This window comes from Papilio polytes, unplaced genomic scaffold (assembly GCF_000836215.1).
Source record: "Papilio polytes unplaced genomic scaffold, Ppol_1.0 DF823923.1, whole genome shotgun sequence".
Taxonomy (NCBI): Eukaryota; Metazoa; Arthropoda; class Insecta; order Lepidoptera; family Papilionidae; genus Papilio; species Papilio polytes.
The window spans coordinates 1,472,440-1,493,883 of NW_013525281.1; the positions used below are offsets into that span (position 1 = coordinate 1,472,440).

The 21,444-nt window shown below is 35.4% G+C and overlaps 3 protein-coding genes across 5 annotated transcripts in view; 2 read left to right on the forward strand and 1 right to left on the reverse strand.

The window, feature by feature from the left end:
- Nucleotides 1-5,625, forward strand: part of LOC106102363 (peptide-N(4)-(N-acetyl-beta-glucosaminyl)asparagine amidase) — a 9,472-nt gene extending 3,847 nt beyond the window's left edge. The window contains exons 5-10 of the mRNA XM_013281808.1: nt 920-1,102; nt 1,659-1,829; nt 2,148-2,299; nt 2,972-3,246; nt 4,175-4,336; nt 5,048-5,625. Coding sequence (XP_013137262.1) covers nt 920-1,102; nt 1,659-1,829; nt 2,148-2,299; nt 2,972-3,246; nt 4,175-4,336; nt 5,048-5,217 — 1,113 coding nt within the window. The 3' untranslated portion in view covers nt 5,218-5,625. The remainder of the gene's footprint in view (nt 1-919; nt 1,103-1,658; nt 1,830-2,147; nt 2,300-2,971; nt 3,247-4,174; nt 4,337-5,047) is intronic.
- Nucleotides 5,626-11,408: 5,783 nt separating this feature from the next.
- On the reverse strand, nt 11,409-21,330 carry LOC106102366. 2 transcript variants are annotated; one of them, XM_013281814.1, is made up of 4 exons: nt 21,174-21,330; nt 20,491-20,551; nt 12,516-13,346; nt 11,409-12,141 (listed from the first exon to the last, which is right to left on the reverse strand). In XM_013281814.1, exons 2-4 carry the CDS (start codon nt 20,514-20,516, stop codon nt 12,027-12,029), a joined length of 972 nt encoding a protein of 323 aa, XP_013137268.1. In that variant the 5' UTR covers nt 20,517-20,551; nt 21,174-21,330; the 3' UTR covers nt 11,409-12,026. The 2 variants fall into 2 exon arrangements, with proteins under 2 accessions (XP_013137268.1, XP_013137269.1); XM_013281815.1 differs by lacking the exons at nt 20,491-20,551; nt 21,174-21,330 and adding an exon at nt 13,462-13,612.
- On the forward strand, nt 13,687-19,591 carry LOC106102365 (antichymotrypsin-1-like). Of its 2 annotated transcripts, none has more exons than XM_013281812.1 (9): nt 13,687-13,788; nt 14,000-14,097; nt 14,233-14,376; nt 15,451-15,651; nt 16,390-16,488; nt 17,140-17,280; nt 17,359-17,571; nt 17,664-17,796; nt 19,416-19,591. In XM_013281812.1, exons 1-9 carry the CDS (start codon nt 13,761-13,763, stop codon nt 19,544-19,546), a joined length of 1,188 nt encoding a protein of 395 aa, XP_013137266.1. In that variant the 5' UTR covers nt 13,687-13,760; the 3' UTR covers nt 19,547-19,591. The 2 variants fall into 2 exon arrangements, with proteins under 2 accessions (XP_013137266.1, XP_013137267.1); XM_013281813.1 differs by lacking the exon at nt 19,416-19,591 and adding an exon at nt 18,126-18,332.
- Nucleotides 21,331-21,444: the final 114 nt, after the last annotated feature.

Here is a 21,444-nt window from a genome sequence, read left to right on the forward strand (position 1 = left end):
CTAGCTTTCTCGGGAAAACGAGAGACGCTATCGCTTAGACGAAACGATGGAACGTTTCGTTTTTTGATTTTTACTGTCTAACCCCGCTGATTTGTATTTTTCAATAACTCAAAATCTACTGTTCCAATTTTGAAATTTTTTTCATCGTTAGAACGGTAATTTATCTGTGAGTAATATAAACTTTTTTTAATTTCACGCTGGCGAAATCGCGAGCAACAGCTAGTTAAAATATGATTTAGACTATCAAATGATGTATTAATTATTTATAGTATTAACTATTGTAATAATGTATTTATTATTTACTAATAATTTTCTGAACTAAGCAAAATAGTTACAGTCCGACATATGACGAGGATTTTGTGGTATTTTTGACATATAAGTTAAGTTATTGCAAATAAATTTAAGATACAACAAACATTTGAGGGATATTAAAGCAAATGCACCTCACACCACTTTTTTATTTTACACAAAGCATACTCATTTGTATTTAGGGCCTGTCTCACCAAATTGTAAATAGTCTGATCAGAATCCAACATGTAAAATATGTGATGGAGATATCGGATTTTGTTCCCTTATCTGAAAGTGACGTCATTTTTAAGCTATCTGAGCCTCTATCAGCCAGTGGTGGGACAGTCCCTAAATGTACTACAATTTGGTAAGTTTTATTTTTCAAAAATTAACTGGTGCGCATGTCTGTAGCTAGTGGGAGGCATTGAGAGGCAAAGCCCTATCTTAAAAATATCAAGAACTAAAGTAGTGATTTTGTTGTTTGTTCAGTTTGAGAAAAAAAAAGTTTGACAGGGAATCCCCTTTTTTAGCCTTTTTTAGCATGTCAATTATGATTTGTTTCGCTCTACCTGTCACCATTGTTGCTACCACAAATTTGTCAGGCCTTGTTGATGCATGTTTGCTTGATCAGGTGTTCAAATGCACAATTTGCGAGCGCGAGACGCTGTTCCCGCGGTACAACGACGTGCGCAGTCTGTTGCGCACGCGCCGCGGCCGCTGCGGCGAGTGGGCCAACTGCTTCGCGCTGCTCTGCCGCGCGCTCGGATATGACACGCGACACGTCTTTGACACCAACGACCATGTCTGGGTCGAGGTACACACAACTGTACTAATTGTACTTACTGTACTTTATTTACTTACTGTACTTTTTGTATTTACTATACTTGATTTATTTACTGTACTTTTTGTATATACTATACTTTACGTACTTACTGTACTTTTTGTGCTTCCTGTACTTTATGTATTTACTATACTTACTGTCTCTCTGACACGTTCTTTAAACAAACAGCCAAAGACGCTTTAGAGATTGGTCTAATTTTAAGCCGATAGAAACAAGACCTACACTTTTAGTGTTTGGTCCTCGTCATACGATGACCAAGGGGGACCTAGTAGTAACTGTTTGTTATTTCCAAAGAGGATACTTTAATGAAATACTTATAAGTTGTTTTTGCCTATACGATTGGAGAAACCTTACTGTCTTAAATGGATTTATATACTTGTGTTACAATTTTCGCATCCTCCCTAATGGACTGACTCCACCTGGCCCTATTCCTATTCCTTAGAAGTAGTTTCCTTGGTCACGGAAGCATGATGGTTAACGGGTGTCGGGGCCAGTAGCTAGCGTTGTCATAGTGCGAGGTGGTGTGTAGGTCTTCGATTATTCGGCGGACAAGTGGCTGCACGTGGACCCGTGCGAGTGCATAGTGGACGCGCCGCTGGTGTACAGCTGCGGCTGGGGCACGCGCCTCGCCTACGTCATCGCGGTGTCGCGTGACGACCTGCAGGACGTCACCTGGCGGTACACTATCAAGCACAAGCAGGTACGCACTGACACAAAATTTGCATATTGTGTGAGTGTGTGTTGTAATGTGAAGTGTATAGTTGAACGTGTGTTGATAAACATGTAGTGTGTTGTTGGAGGTGAGTTGAGTTATTGAGCGTGAGTTTAGTTGTTGAACATGAGTTGCATTGTTGAATGAGAGTTGTATTGTTTAATTTAAGTTGTATTGTTGAATGTGAGTTGTATTGTTGAATGTGAGTTGTATTGTTGAATGTGAGTTGTATTGTTGAATGTGAGTTGTATTGTTGAACATGAGTTGCACTGTTGAGCGTGTGTTGCGCGGTGTTGCGCCGGGCAGGTGATGCGGCGCCGCACGCTGTGCGCGGAGTCTGACCTGGTGTGGTACATGATGTCGCTGCGCGGCGCGCGCCACGCGCAGCTGTCGCCCGCGCGCGTCGACTACCTCACCAAGCGCACTCTCAAGGAGCTCGTGCAGCTTATGAAGGAAAGGTTTGTTAACAGTATAACAAAAAATACATTTACAGAGTGTGAATATAGTTGTTTTGATTACTGTATGATTTTCCTATTTGTTTTTTATTACCTTTGCTTTCCTTACCACCGTGTCTATCAACGTAAATGGGTCTCGTCAGCCGATGATCAAGATTAGTAAAATTGTTTTTTTTTCCATAGACAATGTTTATTATTATGTGGTCTTAATTATAATGAAAAACCGTTTAGTTTTTGAGTTATCTATGGGTCCCTCGAGATTTTTGGTATCTTAGCATTTTAAATTACTTTATTTACTATGCTGTTCATACTTCATTCGCATGAAATTATGAAAATTGTTTTATTGATTACATTTGTCAAATTCAATTGCAAATGTCGAAATGACATGACATGAAGACAAAGTATGGCTATTTTGTTTCCTTGATTTTTTTCAGCAACTTATGGTCTCTTTCCCACAGTAGGGTTTTTTATCCAAAATATTTATCCCTAAGTTTAATGACGTGAAAATATATTGCCTAAAGCGTGGCGTAAGTGTAGGGCTTTTTATTAAAAAAAGAGCTATTCAAAAATTTGCTGTAATTGCATCAAAAATATGCTGTAATTGCTTGCTTCCTATTTATTACTATTTTGTACTCCCTGCGTCCGCTGGCGATGTTGATAGCGTTGTTTAATCAGGGAGCCGAGTGAATACGAGAAGAACGGGCGCATGTCGGGCGCGCTGGAGTGGCGCGACGAACGCGGCGAGGTGGGCGTGCCCAGACACAGCTTCCAGTTCGTGAAGCCCGGCGCGTACAGCATACACTACCATACCGCCGCGGACGAGTACCGCGTCTTCTGCGACGGTAAAATAGAGACCGTCATCGAATCCTACCTTGAAGGTGCTTACGACAACCAGCACATCTTCAGGAAAGTCGAGAAAGACTGGAAGCAGGTCTACTTGGCGAGATATGGTATGTACTTAACTCTATTTCTGTATACAAAGATAAGGGGGAGTCAGGGTCATTTTTTTGGGGATGCAGTCGCGGAAAGCAGTATTCCACTTTAGGACAAACTACCTTGTTAACTGCAAGCCTCTTCCTCCAAATAACTAATTAGGTAACAGTGAGTGCAAAAATCTATCCGTCTAACTATCCGACTTTTTTTGTACAAATACATTATTAAGTTGCGTTTGTATTGGTTTTGTTCCGCGTCTCTTTTCAAAATGGTCAAACGATTCTGGCTTTTAAGTTGGAACTCAGTTTCTCCGTTTGTACATTGGAAAATATTACCTTTCTGTATCCCTCCCTAAAGGCCCTGTGTAAAGGCAGGTTCATCTATTTTAACTTACTGTAATGTCTAACCGTAAGAACGTCGGGTAAATTATGTACATATGAAAATTCAAAAATCACATTGGTACACGGCGGCGGGATTCAAACCCAAGACCTGTGGAATACAAGTCAAGTGTTCAAACCACTGAGCCACCGACGCTCATAATACTATAAAGAGGAATAATTTGTATTTTTATATGTATTAACTACTAGGACCATTTAAAAATTAAAGAACTAGAAAGGTAATTAATCTGTGAATAACACAGGCTATGTTTTTATTATTCTTTATTTTCACCCGGACAAAATCGACGAATTACATGGGTATAGGTAGTTTGGAAGGGTAATTATTATACTTAACTTATACTGTGGTTTTATTAGAAGTTTCACTCGAGTTTGGATGGTTTACGTGAAATGTAGCGTTACTACATTAGTATATAGCGTTACTCAGCGATAACTTTTAATAGTGTAAGATTTTTTTAAATCGCCCCCAGTAGTTTTTGAGTCATTTCAATACATATAAAATAGAAATCCATCCTCTTTATAATATTAGTATAGAAGAAATGTTTATCAGAGCGCGAGGAGAAGGGTCAGATATCATGGAAGCTGGAGGTGGAGTACGACGACCTGGTGATGGAGGACCTGATAGTGGTGGCGTTCTCTACCACCTTCGACGATGGTGTGGTGCGCGGCTCCGTGCAGATCGACAACGACCCACCGCAATACTTCAGTGTCGGTTAGTTCAATCCCTACAAGACAGTACAAAGGGACAAAAACTACAAGCCAATAGCAGCAAAGAATCAACATTGCCATAGTGACAGCCAATGGCAAAGGCCTTCGTTCTTTAATCCTTAAAAGCACGACTTTTTCTTTTTAAAAACCATAATTGGTAGTAAATTTGACATTCATTAAGAGGAAAAAAATTTTTTTTTCCCAAATAGTCTATTGGGTAAGGAAGAAAAGACTGATGTATAAATGCATCATTTATTTAATTTATACAATAAAATATAGTTTTATAATTTCATGCGGATGAAACCGCATGGAAATTCTAAAATCGGAAAACATCGATACTTAAGAAATCGGCGCAACACTAGACATCGCAGCGTCCGTCCCTACGACAGCTGTCAATGTCATTCAGAAAGATTATGGAATAGCGCGTCATACTGACGGGTATCGGTAATTTGAGTGTTGAAGTTAATCGAGTTGTTATAATTATATTATTATTATTATTACTAGCTCCCGCCCGCGACTCCATCCGCTTGGAATTAAAAAAAAAACAAAAGCAAGTAGCCTATGTGTTTTTCCAGACTATCCTCTACGTCTATACCAAATTTCATCGAAATCCGTTCAGCCGTATAGGCTACAATCTCTAACAAACATCCATCAATCTAAACTTTCGCATTTATAATATTAGTAAGATAAAAAAGTGAATTGTCTGTGGTTGCAGACGGTGGGATAAAGTTTTCGCGTCAATTTAAATGTGCGGTGGTGACGTGCGAGCTGAGCGGCGGCTCCGGCGACTGCAGGTACCAGCAGGCACAACTCTTCCGACAGAAAACCACCGCCAAAGAACCACTTTTCAAAATAGTCACCAACGTCATCTATAAAACTAATTAAAAATGATGTAAACCGAAAGTAGTACATATTAATGGTGAATTTCTCATAAAAAATTGGTAGATGATGGTAGAGAAGGGGAAATCTATCTGTCCCCTTCTCTGTCGTTAACACTTCCCTTTTTATTTCTAAATACATCTAGAGTATTAGTGAAAATGAAAGTACATTTTAATAGAATCGATTACTGTATGAAATTGATATTTGTACAGTCAGCTACATGTACATTTACTAGACTTAATTAAACTTGTAGCTTTTTTAAAAATTCGTTTGTAGACTGTTGTTTGTAGACGTAGCCAGATTATTCACGAATATGCGATTTTATATACCGAAGGCGTATAAAAGATTTTAAAGTCTATCGCACAACAGGGAATATGCATTTTTTTAAACGATTCTACTTGTTATGAAATAACCAGAAAAAAAAATTGACGCGAAAATATTTAATAATAAAATAAAATTACGACCATTTTCGAGCGACTAAAACGTAACCTGAGTTGTCAATAGACAATTGACGTCAATCGTCATATTCCATTCATAACATACGCTCAGATGTCACTTCGTTGTAAAAAACAAAGTATCTCATTGCTTCTCAAGGTCAAAAAGTCAAAAATCGATTCATTTTTATTATTCCTGGTACAAATAAGTGCTAATTAATAATTCTATTCATTATTTTTTTTATTTTAAAGTTGGTTTTGATATCGTGTTTACAGTAAAATACTTCAAGAGTGTATTTATATATAAACTAAAGTAAATGAACTGTGTATTGACAACACAGCGACGCCATATTAGATAAGCCACTTGCTTCCACTAATGTTGTGCGTTTTAGAACTTAGCGAGGGAATTTTAAAAAAGACACTTTTTAATGATTAAATTTTGCTACTAAGTCTCATTACATTTAAAAAAATCTTCGTAGGAATGTTTTTATAATAATAAAGTATACTTAAGAAAAGTTTGGTACAATTTGGCGTCATATGCATATTGCCTATTGTTATGCGATTGTTTCGCAGCCTTCAACTGTTTAGTTGCACAACTAAAAATCGAGTAGTGTGTACCTCCTTATAAGATCATAGGAATAAAAGCGAGACGAAACAATTGTATAGTTTAGTCGAAAGTGTGCGCGCTCTAAATGTTATGTACATTTATGAAGCTGACTGTACACATATTTGATTCTTTTGGAGAAAATATAGATACGTCAAATTCTACTTTATTTTTTTTGGACACTAGTAAAAGTTTATGTTTCATCTGAAGTGTTTCTACTTTCCTTCTGTGTATAAACCACCCAACTATAATAAAAATATTTTTTATGTGTACACTAATATTTTAAATTCTAGTTTTTAAGGTAAAAATTTGCCACTTTTGATGCTTCATTTATTTAGTTTAAGCTTTAAGATTTTATTTCGATGTTTATTTATTTATAGGTTATATATTGCTGAATTATCGTAACTCGCTTACAATATTGTGTAATTAAAAAAATTTGAGGATTTTTATAAAAGTGGCAATGTAACAGACAAGTACAAGCGTTGTGGTAGAAATGAAAACATTGCTTATACGGTACTTTTAACACACACCTCAGTTTTAACTGAACAATCGGACTGTACAATCAGCTACACGTAAATGTAAACTTATAAACTCCTATAGGCCTTCGGTTTCAAAAATACTTAGGCCGTGTGAGACATCCTCAAACCCACATGTCATAATTAATTTTATTTAAATTACCAATAGTTGTCATTAAATACACTGTTTATAGTTTGTCTAAATAATTTAAATTAGTTTGACAATTCATTTAAAATTTAGTAGGGATGGGTTGTGTAAAATCAGTGATGAATCTTATCGATTTTCGATTTTTATTATAGAAGTTGGAATCTATAGATTTATAGTTATAACTAATGAAATAAAAAAAAAAAAACACTTCTCAAATGAATAACGACCGTAACAAATAATGAGAGTAAATAAATGTTTATTACTACCACAGCCGTACGTAATCGAATTGGATTTCGCTATTGTTTCTGTCATCGCTAAATTCTCTACACTATAATCAATACTAGAATTTTCCACTAAATTAATTAATAAGAAAATAATAATTTTAGTTGAGTTCGATAATTATTTAAACGGAATATCGATAGTTTATAATTGTTCGCTGCGTGTTTGTTTCGTCACTACGATACCTCTATTAAGTATGGCATATGACTTCATAAAAATTAAATTCGGTACTTCATATGCGTCATTTATCAAACTAATCTAAATTATTTAGACACACTATAACTATTATTTAAATAAGTGAACCGACTTTTTAGTTGAAACTGAAGGTACAACTATATACTGATATTTTAACATGTAAAAACTTTAGACATTCCAATGTAGCATTTTAGTTCTATCTGACATATATGTGCAACAAGCACAGTAAGATATGATACAGCTCACGAGGCATTTTGAAAAAAAAAAACATTTAAAAACATTAGGTACTTTTATTCAGAGAGTGAGTGAGGCGGCAAACACCAAATCCTTTGATGTTACAGCTTTCGAAAGTATTTGCACGCTAAAGTTTGGCCCTCAACATGTCAAAGGTTGCCCATACCCGTTATAAGTAACTAGCTGTTCCCGTGCGGCTTCATCCGCATGAAATTAAAAAAAAATTATTTTATTGTTTACATTTGTCAAATTATCAATAGCAAATGTCAAACTGACATAACATGACAAACCATGTCAATCTTACTTTCTTGATGTTGGCAGCAATTTATGGTCTTTTTCCTACATTAGGGTTTTTATCCAAAATATTTACTCCTCAAGTTTAATGGCGTGAAAATATATAGCCAAAGCGTGTCCTTAGTGCAGGGCTTTTTATCAAATGTGTAATTATTCAAAAATATGCTGTAATTGCTGACATCTTAGGCAACAAAGAAATGTGTGTTTACGCTTTATTATAATAGTGTAGATGAGAATGCCGTACGCAGAGTTCGCTGGTTATGTGAAACCTGCATTAACAGATTGCTGTAAAACACTCTGGGATAAGAAAACTGTTTCTCGTTTTCGTATTAGTATTTAAGAAAAATAAATTAGTAATTTAAAAGGTTATTAGAACTTAATAAAACATTATAAAAAAACTATTGTTTTTTTTTTCTTTTTTATTAACAATATCTTATTTCTTATTGGCTAAGCTAAAACATTTCCAGAGAATTATTAAAACAAAGATTTATATCAAAAGTTATTACATTTATTTAGAAAATAACAAAACAATTATTCTAATTGTAGAGAGGAAAACAAAATTAAATAACTACTATAACGTGAGAGGTTACAACAATCTTTTCAGTCAGACTCAACTTTCTCCTTATCCTATTCAGACCATGAAAAAATATATGAATATTGTCATGGCAGTCTAAGAAATGACAAGTTGTCGGTAATGAGGTACAGGCAGTCCTCGTACTTACGGAATGTTAGGTTCTCGAAATACGCGACGGAAATCGAGACATATTTTTTTATATGTTTACATGTAAAATACAAGGGTTAGGTTCCACACGGATTCAAAATAACTGCATTTACATTATAACAAAGTTCTTAAAAAAATGTATATGTACTTATGAAATAGCTAGTTATTTTTGGTATTTGTGGGTTATTAATTTTAATAATAGTTATAAAACTTTTTAAAATCAAAATACATATGTAATAAGAAATAACAAATTAAACTTGTAGTTGAAAGAAACTTATCAATTCTAGATTGCTTCCATTCTTTCTCGCTATCATTTCTTGGTAACACTGATAGGCTGCACACATTTTTTACTAACGTTAAAACTTTTCTCAAAATTTCCTAAGCCGGAAATTGAAACAAATGACTTATGGAGGCTGAAAACCAGCGCGGTCTTTAGTGACAAACTGGAGGCCGCATCACCTGAGCCTTCTCCTTTTGGCCAAGAATTTTTATTTCAGTAATATGTTTTGTTAATAATATGTTTTTTATTTAATATGTTTTGTAAGTTGTATTCGTCTAATTTTTTTTTGGTCAAAAAAAGTGTTTTATTTTTATTTTCGACGTAACTTGAAACGACATAAATCGAGGACTGTCTGTATTTCAATTTAGTGCGTATGCTACCGGGTCAGACGGGCAAAGAATATCACTACGTTTAAGCGACGGGAGTGCCTTACATAATAGCGTAATCTATACTGTATATATAACGTTCATAAAAAGGAAAGATTAGTATTTTTGTATGTATTGAAATAACTCAAACACTACTGGGCCGATTTTAAAAATTCTTTCACCGTTAGAATGGTAATTTATCTGTGAGTAACAGAGGCTACATTTTTTTTAAGTACACGCGGGCGAAGTCGCAAGCAACAGCTAGTATGGACGGGAGTGAAAAGTCGAAAATAATCTTGCTAACATGAAGCCGCAAACGTCATATTCATGACACATAGTGCCAATATATCAAGAACAAAATAAATATGGATTTCACACAAATTATCGATATCGGTATCTGTCGATGAGTGTGACCTTTATAGAAATTTTTGTTAATAGTTTAGGTAGATTAGTCCAATTTTCCTTTTTTATATATATACTAGGCTAGCTTTTGCCCGCGACTTTGTCCGCGTGAAATTAAAATAATGAAAAGTAAGAAGGCCATGTGTTTTTTGACCGACTTCCCAAAAGAAGGAGGTACTTAATTCGTCTGTGTGTTTTTTTCTGGTCCGAAGATTGAAATCCGTTCATAGTTTAAACTACAAACTCTAACATCTAAATTATGAGATAGATTTGGTATTCTTTGCAAATAAAAACAGAATTAATAATATATGCATATTTGTAACAATCATATACGTATACCTCCAATATAAAGCCTACCCTATGTTATTAGATGAGGTATACAGGATGTCAGGTAATTAATAATCCCTTAATCACCACAACTATCATTCTTTTTAAACAATTTATTCTAATAGATGCGGTCAATCTGGCCATCCGAATATTAGTAGCATTTTTAGCTTACGGAAGCTTTGTTTTTTTTTATACCATAAGGTGGCAAACGAGCAAGCGGCCACCTCAATCCGCCAAAATGGCAAAGCAACCGCTGCCCATATACAACCGCAATTGCAGATGCGTTGCCTACCCTTATCCGACGGAGGAGAAGACGCACATAAAGAGGATATTTCCCCTTCCTATGCATATCCTCCACCGACAAATCCCCTTCCTCTTCCCATCCTCTTATAAGAAAAGGGTGGTAAAGAGAAAGAGACTAAAATTAGGCCTCCGGTACCACACATCAGACAAAACACGGAATTGCTTCCATTTGACGCCTGTCTTCTGTGTGGTCGTGGTATTACACCCGGCGTACCGGCCCTGCAGTGCTAAGATGTTAATGCGGGCACTATCACCGTTAACAAAAATTTTGCGGTTAGCAAAAAGATTTAGGAAATATATAGAAGAGGCATAGTTGTCAATTCACTTGAGGCATTTTTCACATCATCTCACTAATAATTAAATTGCCAATAGTTATAAAATACACTGTTAAGTTTAATTAATAAGAAAAGATAGTTTATTAAAATTTTGTAAAAAAAAATTATTACATGTCAATACAAGGACACGAGGCGGTGTACTTAACGTAACATCCGATATAGTACCGTTCGGAGAAAGTACCGGTGAAAAATTTTTGTTCACTATGCCAAGTCTATGTAATTCTCAAATTTTTCGATTAATACAGAGTAATATAAACATTGCTTGTGTTAAGTTTCAATATTACACATTTCAATACCTTTTAAATTGTTTTTTTATGTGTTGACATTCAAGCATTCGGGTTATTTTACGATAGCGAAATGTAATTTTTTTTTTGTTCTCGTCTCTGACATAAAATATTGGGGGTTTCAGGATTATCCAAAATTACGGGACAGCCTGTATAAAACAAAGATAGAATAATTCTTTTATATTGCAGACTAACACAAATTAAAAATTTATCTCTATATAAACAATAAAACATAGAAGACATATTGGCACTGGATCATATAAATGGCCTAATTTTATTATTATAAAAAATTTAGATTATTAAATGACAAGTCTTATCTAGTTCACTAGAGATGGGTTCCTATTTAAATGTAACCAAATCATCATCAAATAGCCCTTATCCCTTACGGAGGGTCAGCACAGTATGTGCTGCTCTTCCATACATCTCTATCAGCCGTCATATCTGAATCCACTCCTTTCTTAAGCATATCCTCTTTCACACAATCCATCCATACTTTCTTCGGTCTTCCTCTTCTTTTGTAGCCATCCACATTCATTCTTAACACTTTCTGGTTTAAATATAACCAAATACTAACTTAAAATTTCCTTACAGGAGCTTATTTTTTTAACATAAGACAGAAAAGGCTACAAATTTCTTACAATTTTTCGTGGAAAATAGAATCATGTACAAGTTGTCTAACAAATGAAGCACGAGTGATGAATCAGTCTTAAATATCAGAGAATCACCTCGCAATTATAACTGATCTCCTTATTATTGTAATATTCTTAACTCTTATAATAAAAATTGTACTAAGTACACAATATTTAATACAAATCTGTTTTTCTAGGATAAAAGTGTTTTAACCACAATCTTCTCTGAAGACGTGCAATATTAAGAAATTAACTTTTTTTTTTTAAAACAATATATAAATACCTGTCTTAAGTAAAAACGAAACTTAAAACTCTTTATGAAGGACATATTTTTTGCGTCAACAAATCAGAGATGGCGCCGGCCACGCCCAATTTAAAAGTGGCGGGGAAATGCCAAACGACGACAACTTTTTATTAAGCTAAGCTTACAGATTCCAGCGTAATTGTTGGTTTACTACATTTACTATTAAACATTGTCAGTAGATGTGGGCACGGCCATCGGGTTCACATCGGATCTGCACTGGCTTGCTGGAGCAGCGATGTCAGTCGAGCTACTTACTCCAGCCTCTGCGCCATCACATCTATCGATCAATTACATTCTATTTAAATTACACACACTTGTTTTACATAATTCGAATATAGCGACGGTGTAAAGCAGAAGTTTGCTTCAATTTTTTAAAGATTATAAGTTACGACTTGTAATAAAATGAATGGAACTGAACACTGGTCTGCTTATTGACCACTAAGCGCCTGGAAATTACCAACAGCGCTCAACAGACCAAGTTGCGGGAGCGCAAGCATTATTACAACAAGACACAAATATAATATACTAATATTAAGCAAGCAATACATGTCCAGTTGCAAGATAGGGGCTAGTTGAGAAGCGCTGGCCGCAAAATCGTGGTACGTGGTGTAATATTAGGGATTGCAAAGTGGTAATTAGCAATGCACTTACGGGCGTGTGGTGCGCATGGAGTGTTTGCGTATGTCGTCGACGCTAATGACCCCCCTCTGCACGTAGTCCAGGACGGCGAGCAGTAGCCGCGTGAGGCGGTGCTTGGCCGCGAAGTGCAACAACTCGCACGCGTTCTCCGCAACCAGCGAGCCCACCAACCGGTTCACGCACATCTGTTCCAGTCCCGGCATCATATAATACGAGGCCAGTAACAGAATGGGCTCCAGGCCAGCGTCAGGCAGAATGTGTTTGTATATGTAGCTCTTAAAGTCTTGGAGTGTCTTCATGGATGTGCCAGGGACGTCCACGTGTCCCTCGGTGGTCTCGCGCCAGCCGCCGCTGAGCATGCGGCGCAGCACGGGGCTGCAGGCGGCCAGCACGGCGCGGTGCACGCGCACGGCCCCGTCCTCGCCGCGTAGCTCGAAGTCCATAAGATCCTCGTCGTCGTACAGCGCGGCGAACGTGCTGCACGCCACTATGTTCATCACAACATTTATATCGAAACTATACTGCCTTGCTTTAATTTCTTTTATGAGATGCCAGGTTCCGTCGTCGGCGTGAAATATTTTGTTTTCAATCTGCAAGTAACTGCTGGACAAGGTGATTGTGTACATGAGGTCGTCGTCTTTGCGGACTTTATAGAATCTTATAAAGATAAGGTTGTAATAGATGTGTTGATTACAGGATACGATGAGCACCACCTGGAATTTGGCGGCGCCGTTGATTGTCATCACGGAGCTGCTCTTCGTTTGGAACTCTTTATTGCAGTTAGTGACGATTAACGTGGCCTGCAGCGTGTTGCCGCGCTGCACTAGGTCCCGCATCTCAAATCTAAAAAGGAACACACAAATCCGTACATTTATTACAATTGTTGACTTTTGCTATGCAAAGCTATGTATGTCACAATGACATTTCAAAGTGTAGATGATCGCACTGCTAAACCCACCTTGAATTAACGGAAATTTTGAAGTAGATTGTTGTGAATTGATGACAATTGTTTAATATACATGCACAATAACCCGGTTGATCTTTGTACCCATTTATTCCTACAGGAATGGTGAACGAAAAAACCGTTAATGAGCCAACTGTAGAACGACACGAGGAGCCGGCCGCGCGATCGTCTCTCGTCAGACCGCGATTTCTCCAAATGTCAACAATAATTCAGATAAGAAAAGTTAAATAAACGATTACTTAAAGGCCAGGCCAATCGCAGAGAGTTGCAGTGGTGCAGTAGATACACTCAATATGGAATGGTTGATTCTCTCGCTTTTGGGTAAGTGAATAAACTAATATAAAAATTATTTTTGCTGAAAAAATGACAAATTAAATATTCACTCTTATTATGTGCGTAGGATATTATATTGTTAATTAAATTAAATTTATACATTTATAAAGCAGAACAAAAATTAAACCTTTGCTAATTAATGAAAAAAAAAAAAGAAGTCGTCCAATAAATTAATATTTTTTGTTGACCTACATTGCAGTCACGATGGCCAGTTCTGTGGATTCGTTTTTAGACCACGAATATTCTAGAACTGCCTTAGGGGATAACATCGACAAAGCATCCGTTAAACTTTTAAGGGTAAGTGAAATTATTAATTTCAAAACAAAAGAACAGATGGCGTTGTCTTCGAGCGCCGAATACGAAATTTTAAATAGCATTAAGTTTAATTTCTATTGATTATTATCAGTTGATAGTTTATTTACATGTTTACAGGAAGCTTACCTGTCATCGGAAAATACGAACGTGGTTACTTCACCCTTGGGGGTGTTATTGCTTTTATCGCTATACTCTTCCGGCACCCAAGGTAAAACGAGGGATGAAATTACACAACTACTTCACGTGACCGACTACAAGGAGGTAACAAATATTAATTCTTACTTTCCGTTCAGAAAGACAAATAATTTTACATTTTCTCTTATAAAAATCTTTGGTAAGTAAATGGGAAAACCGTTAAAAATATTTATAGTTTTTAACTATCTACAAATAAGAGATGGTTCTCAAAACGTCTGTATGTTTCTATATTACCTTTTTATCTTAAACCTCACGATAAATCGATCCAAATCAAAACTACGTTTTAACATGTTAACCGTATATAGTAAATTACTGTTTTACGTTAACGCATACCAAGTTATATCTACACTAATATTGTAAAGACGGATGATTTGTATTTTTGGTTTTGTCTATATACTGATATAACTCAAAACTACTGGGCCGATTTGAACAATACACCATTAAAAAGCTATGTTATCAGTGAGTAACACAGGGTACATTTTCCTACTTTTTAATAATTTCACGCGGACGAAGTCGCCAGTAACAGTTAGTATATTGTATAAATTTTATCTAACTTTTACCAGCAACGTCGCCCACACCGACTTTAAAAATAAAACTGAGTAAGTTCTTCCAGACTGTGTTCTATATCGGTGGCAAATTTTATTGCAGGCCGTTGTGACTGTCCGTCAAAAAGTAACAAACATCCATCCTTCCTTTCGAATATACATAATAAACATTAGCATTAGCAGATTAGCAAAAGTTCAATCATATAGTGTGTCTAAATAATTTAGATTAGTTTGACATTTCATTTCAAATTTAGTAGGGATGGGTTGTGTAATCAGTCAGGAATCTTATCGATTTTCGATTTTTATTCTTATAGAAGTTGGAATCGATAGATTTATAGTTATAACTTATGAAATAAAAGAAAAACACTGTTTTCTCAAATTAATAATGACCATAACAAATAATGATAGTAAATAAATAATTAATTATACCACAGCCGTACGTAATCGAATTGTTTTACACCAATAGTCGAATGGCGGGAATCAAACCCTCGACCACATGATCCGAAACCAGGGGGGGTTTACCATTAGGCTATTGGCGCTCAATTTTACTATATAACATTACCTTCCGTTGTTTTAACCAAATAAAATTTGATAGATGTTGGACAGCTACAGTGGTCTAAGCAAGGAGTACGCTTCAATCAACTCCAGCTACCTATCTCTGGCCAACAAGATCTACGTGGCCTCAGGGTGCGGTCTGAATGATGAGTTCTTCAGAACAGCGACCACCTACAACACCGAGGTGGCCTCTATCAACTTCCACAACGTAGACAACGCAGCGCATATTATTAACCAATGGGTAAGTAGGCTTAGGCTAGTGTTTTTTATAATACCTAGTAAACGGCCATCTTGTTTCGGTAACAGAGATCACTACCCTTAGAATAGGAAATAGGAAGCTAAAAAGTAATGTAACTTCATATTGATTTTTTGTTTCCACAGATAGTGCAGTAGAAATCTATATCTATCTATAGTAATAAAATAAAGCGTAAACACACACTTATTAGTTACGTAGGATGTCAGCAATCAAAGTATATTTATGAATATCATATTTTTAAGAAAAGGAATACGTACGTACAATTACGATACGCTTTAGGGTTTCTCGTTATTAAACTTAGGGAGAAAATAATTTTAAAAAACACCTCATGCGGGAAAAGGACAAAACTACAAGCTAATAGCATCAAAGCAAAGTTACCATGGTAACGGTCGTTGTTATCCATTGTCTAAGGTCCTTGTTATTGAGCATTTAAATTTTGAAATTAGCAATAGAAAATGATCACAAACGTAAACAATAAAATAAAGGTTTTTCATACCGCACGAGAACATCGAGTGAAATAATACAATGGCCGATAGCAACACTCAGTAAATATGATAAATACAATATTTGTGTTCAAAAAACATGTACACTGATAAACTTTTATAACAAAATAACTTTGCACTATAAGTAAATGTTTATAAACTTCTTTTGACCTGCAATTATTAAAAATTGATAATAACATTGCATCACTTTATCTCTGCTTTAAAAATGTATGTTTTGCAGGCGAATGAAAAATTAAAAGGCCTCATCAAAGACCCCGTGTCGAAATCATCTTTAGACAAAGACGCATTGGTGGCACTATTCAACGTGATATATTTCAAGGTAAGATTCAACGTGACACTTTTGCTTTTGTGTAAAGTGGAGAAATCGTTTAATAAGAGTTTATAATAAAGCTATAAGACTGGCATACAATGAAAGAACAGGCCTTGATGCTTGGTATAATCATACATACGACGATCAAACAGGAAAGTATTAAGAAGGAATTTGGAAGGCTACAACACAAAGGTAGAGGAAGACCGAAGAAAGTATGGATTGAAATGTGAAAGAGAATAAGGGAGTGAGTTCAGATATGACAACCGATATAAGTGTAGGGAAGAGCAGTACATACTGAGCCGACCTTCCTTAGGGTAAAAATCCTCTACAAAATCTCATTTCGTATGCCCGCTATGGCATTACTTTTATTAATGTTCGCGTGGAATTAAAAAACAAAGCTGAGTAGCCTATATGTTCTTCCAGACTATCCTCTACGTCTATGCCATATTTCATCGAAATCCGTTCAGACGTTTAGGCTACAAACTCTAACAAACATCCATCCATCCATCCCTCTAAACTTTCGCATTTATAATATTAGTATAAAGTATGATTTGAATATACAAAAATTAATTACTTCCATCAGCAAAACGTTAGGAACCCAGCACACTCTTGATATCGTTAAAGACCTTTACGAGTTATAATAACACTTTAAAAATTCAGGGTCACTGGCATGTTCCTTTCCAAGCTTCGTTGACTGAGGACAAGGACTTCCACGTCAACAGGACTTTAACTGTTAAGAAACGGATGATGCACCTCAAGAAATCCCTCTTCTTTAACGCGGATGACGAGCTCGGAGCTAAAGTAAGCTAAATCACTATTAAAGCTTTTTTCTATGGTAGATTTCACGTAGACTTCACGCACCTTTGAATTTCTTCACAGATGATAGAATTGCCATACCAGGAACCCGGTTTCCGCATGGTGGTGATCTTGCCGAACGAAGTGGATGGTCTCCCGGAGGTCTTGGAGAAGGTGGCACAAAAGGGACTACTTGATAATGTGTTCGCTTTGAGTCCCGCGAGAAGGAAGGTCAATTTGTATTTACCAAAATTCGATATCAAAAGTAGTCTTGATTTCACTCAAATATTACCAAAGGTATGAGGTGTTTCTATTTAGTAAGTTACTACTGCTTACAACAATAGTTACTTCAATGTAAGGTGTTTTAAAGATTTGTTTTTTTTTTACAGTTAGGGGTAAAAGGTATATTTTCGGGGGGAGCCCATGGCATAGTGAAGGAGCGCAGTGTTGCCATATCAAAAATATTCCAAGAAGCCGCAGTAAATGTTGACGAAGAAGGTGCTAAAGCGGGCGCATTCACTGGTAAGATACATTTACGCCACTTTCATAATTTAATACTAAATCATATAACCTGGGCAACAACTTCAAAATATTTAGTATTTCCGAGAGTTTACGACTATGAGCCGAGGATTGGCTGGTTTCGAGCGCGCGCACACTTTTGACTAAACCATCGCACAACTGGTTAATAACGCTTTTATTCCTATCAGCTTTTATACACTAGTTTGTTTAACAATCAACTATTAATTGTCCGACTCAGTCATTGAATTTTTTAGGGACTGCCTATATTATCATTTAGTGATTATGAGTGGGGTCAGTTCAGATAAATTACCGATAGCTTATTAATTTCTCAGGCTATACAGCTGTAAAATTGTCCTTCATCTCAAGACCCCCACCGCCAATGGACTTCATTGTTGATCACCCATTCCTATTTGCCATTCTACATAAAGATGTGACTCTATTTCTTGGCACAAACACACATTGAGTTATGTGTGTTGATTAGAATTTGTATCAAGAAAATTGCTCCCAAATTTGTATTACAAATAAATTAATTGTAAACACCTGATGTTTTAATTTTAACTTTACACATATCCTTTATTCAATTCAAGTAAATATGGTAATAGTTTATATTCAAACCGGGGTAGGGATCAGTGGCGTTTCTTCCTCAATCGCATTTGAGAATCGAATCATCTAATTAAAAATAGATACAAAATGTTTAAAAGACTGCATTTAATTTAATTTGTATAAAATCATAAAGCAACAATCCAAGCTTATTTTTCATTGTAAATTATTTCTTTCGGGTGAAAACCATCCCGCCTCTGGCGGATTTACAATGGGAAATGAGACAGCATGATTGGCCCGTGAAACAGAACATGTTAGGGTCTATGAGCATTTGGGGTTACCAGCAAGTCCTAACTCTAGCATGTTTTTTTAATAACATCAAAAAAGCACAAAAAAGCCGCAAAGGTTCATACGTAAACCTGTCAAATTATAAAGCTATCATCTTGACATTCAACTAATTATAGTTTGTCTAAATAAGATAGATTAGTTTGATAAATGACGCATATGAGGTATCGAATTCAATTTGTATGAAGGCAAATGCCATGCTTAATCGGTATCGGTATCGGTCGGTGACAGGTATCGTAGTGACGAAACAAACACGCATAGCTAACAATTTTGCACTATCGATATTCGGCTTAAATAATCATCGAACTCAACTAAAACTATTATTTTCTTATTAACCAATTTAGTGGACAATTCTAGTATTGATTATAGTGTAGAGAATTTAGGGATGACAGAAATAATAGCGAAATCCAATTCGATTACGTACGGCTGTATTAGCAATAAATATTTACTTACTCTCATTATTTGTTATGGTCATTATTAATTTGAAAAGTGTTTTTTTTATTTCATAAGTTATGACTATAAATCTATCGATTCCTACTTCTATAAGAAAAAAAATAGAATATCGATATGATACATGACTGAATTTACACAACCCGTCCCTACTAAACTTGAAATGAATTGTCAAACTAATCTAAATTATTTCCAGAATTATATAGAAAAATTATTTCCTTGTAGGTCTATAAAAACATTGGTTTCTAATTAAATGTCATGTAACCTATATTTCTTACATTTCACAGGGGCTGTAATTGTTCCTTTGTCTACAAGGTATAAGTCCCCTCCGCCAATGGACTTTATTGTTGACCACCCGTTCCTCTTTACCATTCTTCATCAAGATGTGATAGTGTTTCTTGGTACATTTACTCATTGAAAATTATAGCTTTAAATGTTTTATTAAATGTTTTTAGAAACTGTACTTTGTTTGTATTCCTATCATATTTCATCTTACTTAATATTAAAAATGCGAAAGTTTAGATGGATGGATGTTTGTTAGATAACCTAAACGGCTGAAGGGGCCTCTATGAAGTTTGGAATCAATGTAAAGTATATCCTTGAAGAACACAAAAGCTACTTATTTGTTTTTTTTTAATTCTACGCAGACAGCGTCGCGGGTGAAAGCTAGTATGTATATAAAGGTGATAGTTTCGATGGATGGATGTTTTTTACTTTGTATTTTCAAAATAGCTTAATGGATCTTGGTGAAATTGGGATAAAATGTTAAATATGTCCCGAAGACTTGACCTACTCACTAATTTTTTTAATAACTTTATGTGGATAGTCTTAAGCTGATATATATTTATGACAAGAAAAAATTACCAATCTCTTATACTCTAAAATTTCTAAAAAGCATGTATAGTAATTATAAATTTCCTCAATTAATTTTGAAGTATAAGGGTGTGGTTTCTTATGGGTTACTTAATTTAATTGCAGTAATAGGTAATAAGTAAGCCATACCTAAATTTTATTAAATTTATACAAGCTTCGGATTTAACAGAACTTGTACATAATTATGATTACTTAGAAGTTCATATTTACAATACAAATATAATAAATTAATTAATTTAAAACTAGCTGTTTGTCCCCATGAAATAAAAATTGAATAAAAGACTTAGCCCATGTTACTCACAGATAAATTACATATCTAATGGTGATAGAAATTTTGAAGTTTTTGAGTTATTTCAGTATACAAAAATACAAATCTATGGTCTTTATAATATTAGTACATAGACAGACTAGTCTAGATATAGATTGTTAATTTAACTAATAAAAAGTTGGTTATTGTTTTAATTTTTAGATAAACAATAAAAAGCTTACCCGGGATTCTCAAAAATTGAAGTCATTATCTTAACTTGCTTAGTTGTAGACAAAAGACAACCTAGAAAAAAGAAATCATAATACATCTTTTCTTTTTATACTATGAGGTGGCAAACGAGCAAGCAGCCACCCGAATCGGCCTAAATGGGGAAGTGACCACTGCCCTTAAACATTTGCAAAAGTGGATGCATTGTCTACCCTTAATCGACGGAGGAGGAAATTTCCCACAAGAGGATATTTCCCCTTCCTATGCATCTCCTCCAGCGTCAAATGCAATTTCCCTTTCCATCCTTTACTTATAAGAAAAAGGGTGGGAAGGAAAAGGGACTACAGACGGGCCTCCAGCACCACACTCATCAGACGAAACGCCGAATTGCTCCCACTTCACGCCTGTCTTCTGAGTGGTCGTGGTATTGCAACGGGCGTGCCGACCCATTCGTGAGAAGATATTAAAGCGGGCGTATAGCGTATATCTAACAATAACAAGACACTATCAAAACTAAATGTTTTAATCATTTCATGTCCATATTACCAAAAAAACGTACAATGTTGTGGGCGATGAGGTGATTTTTTAATTACTACATAAAATTAATAAAGGAAAAATCAAAACAGTGATTTATATAAAAGATAAAGGTATCAATAAAGATAATGCGAAATCAAATTAACTGAAACAAAGATGTTACCTTTTCTCACGATGTCAAATTATTGGTAGATATCAAATTATTCGATCCGTTCTTTAAAATTAATCTTTACAGCAATAAAAAAGTACTATAACACACACGGAAACAGGAATAACAATTATAACATAAATATAAATATAATAAGTACAATTCGTTTTAATCATATGTCAAACACATCGTTTGTTTTGTTGTTTTTTTATTATTTTCTTTCGGTTGCCCGGTTTCCAGTTTGCCAGTACGTTGTCCGCAGCATTGGTTTGGCAGGGACTGTATT

Bases quoted from the DNA above. Each gene is read 5' to 3' on its own strand.
- LOC106102365 (XM_013281812.1), top strand. From the start codon at position 13,761: ATGGAATGGTTGATTCTCTCGCTTTTGG. The intron at 17,572-17,663 runs GTATGAGGTGTT...TTTTTTTTACAG, and splicing joins TCACTCAAATATTACCAAAG to TTAGGGGTAAAAGGTATATT. The intron at 17,797-19,415 runs GTAAGATACATT...TACATTTCACAG, and splicing joins TAAAGCGGGCGCATTCACTG to GGGCTGTAATTGTTCCTTTG.
- LOC106102366 (XM_013281814.1), bottom strand. From the start codon at position 20,516: ATGACTTCAATTTTTGAGAATCCCGG. The intron at 13,347-20,490 runs GTAAGCTTTTTA...GTTCCTTTTTAG, and splicing joins TCAATTTTTGAGAATCCCGG to ATTTGAGATGCGGGACCTAG. The intron at 12,142-12,515 runs GTAAGTGCATTG...ATTGATCGATAG, and splicing joins TCCATGCGCACCACACGCCC to ATGTGATGGCGCAGAGGCTG.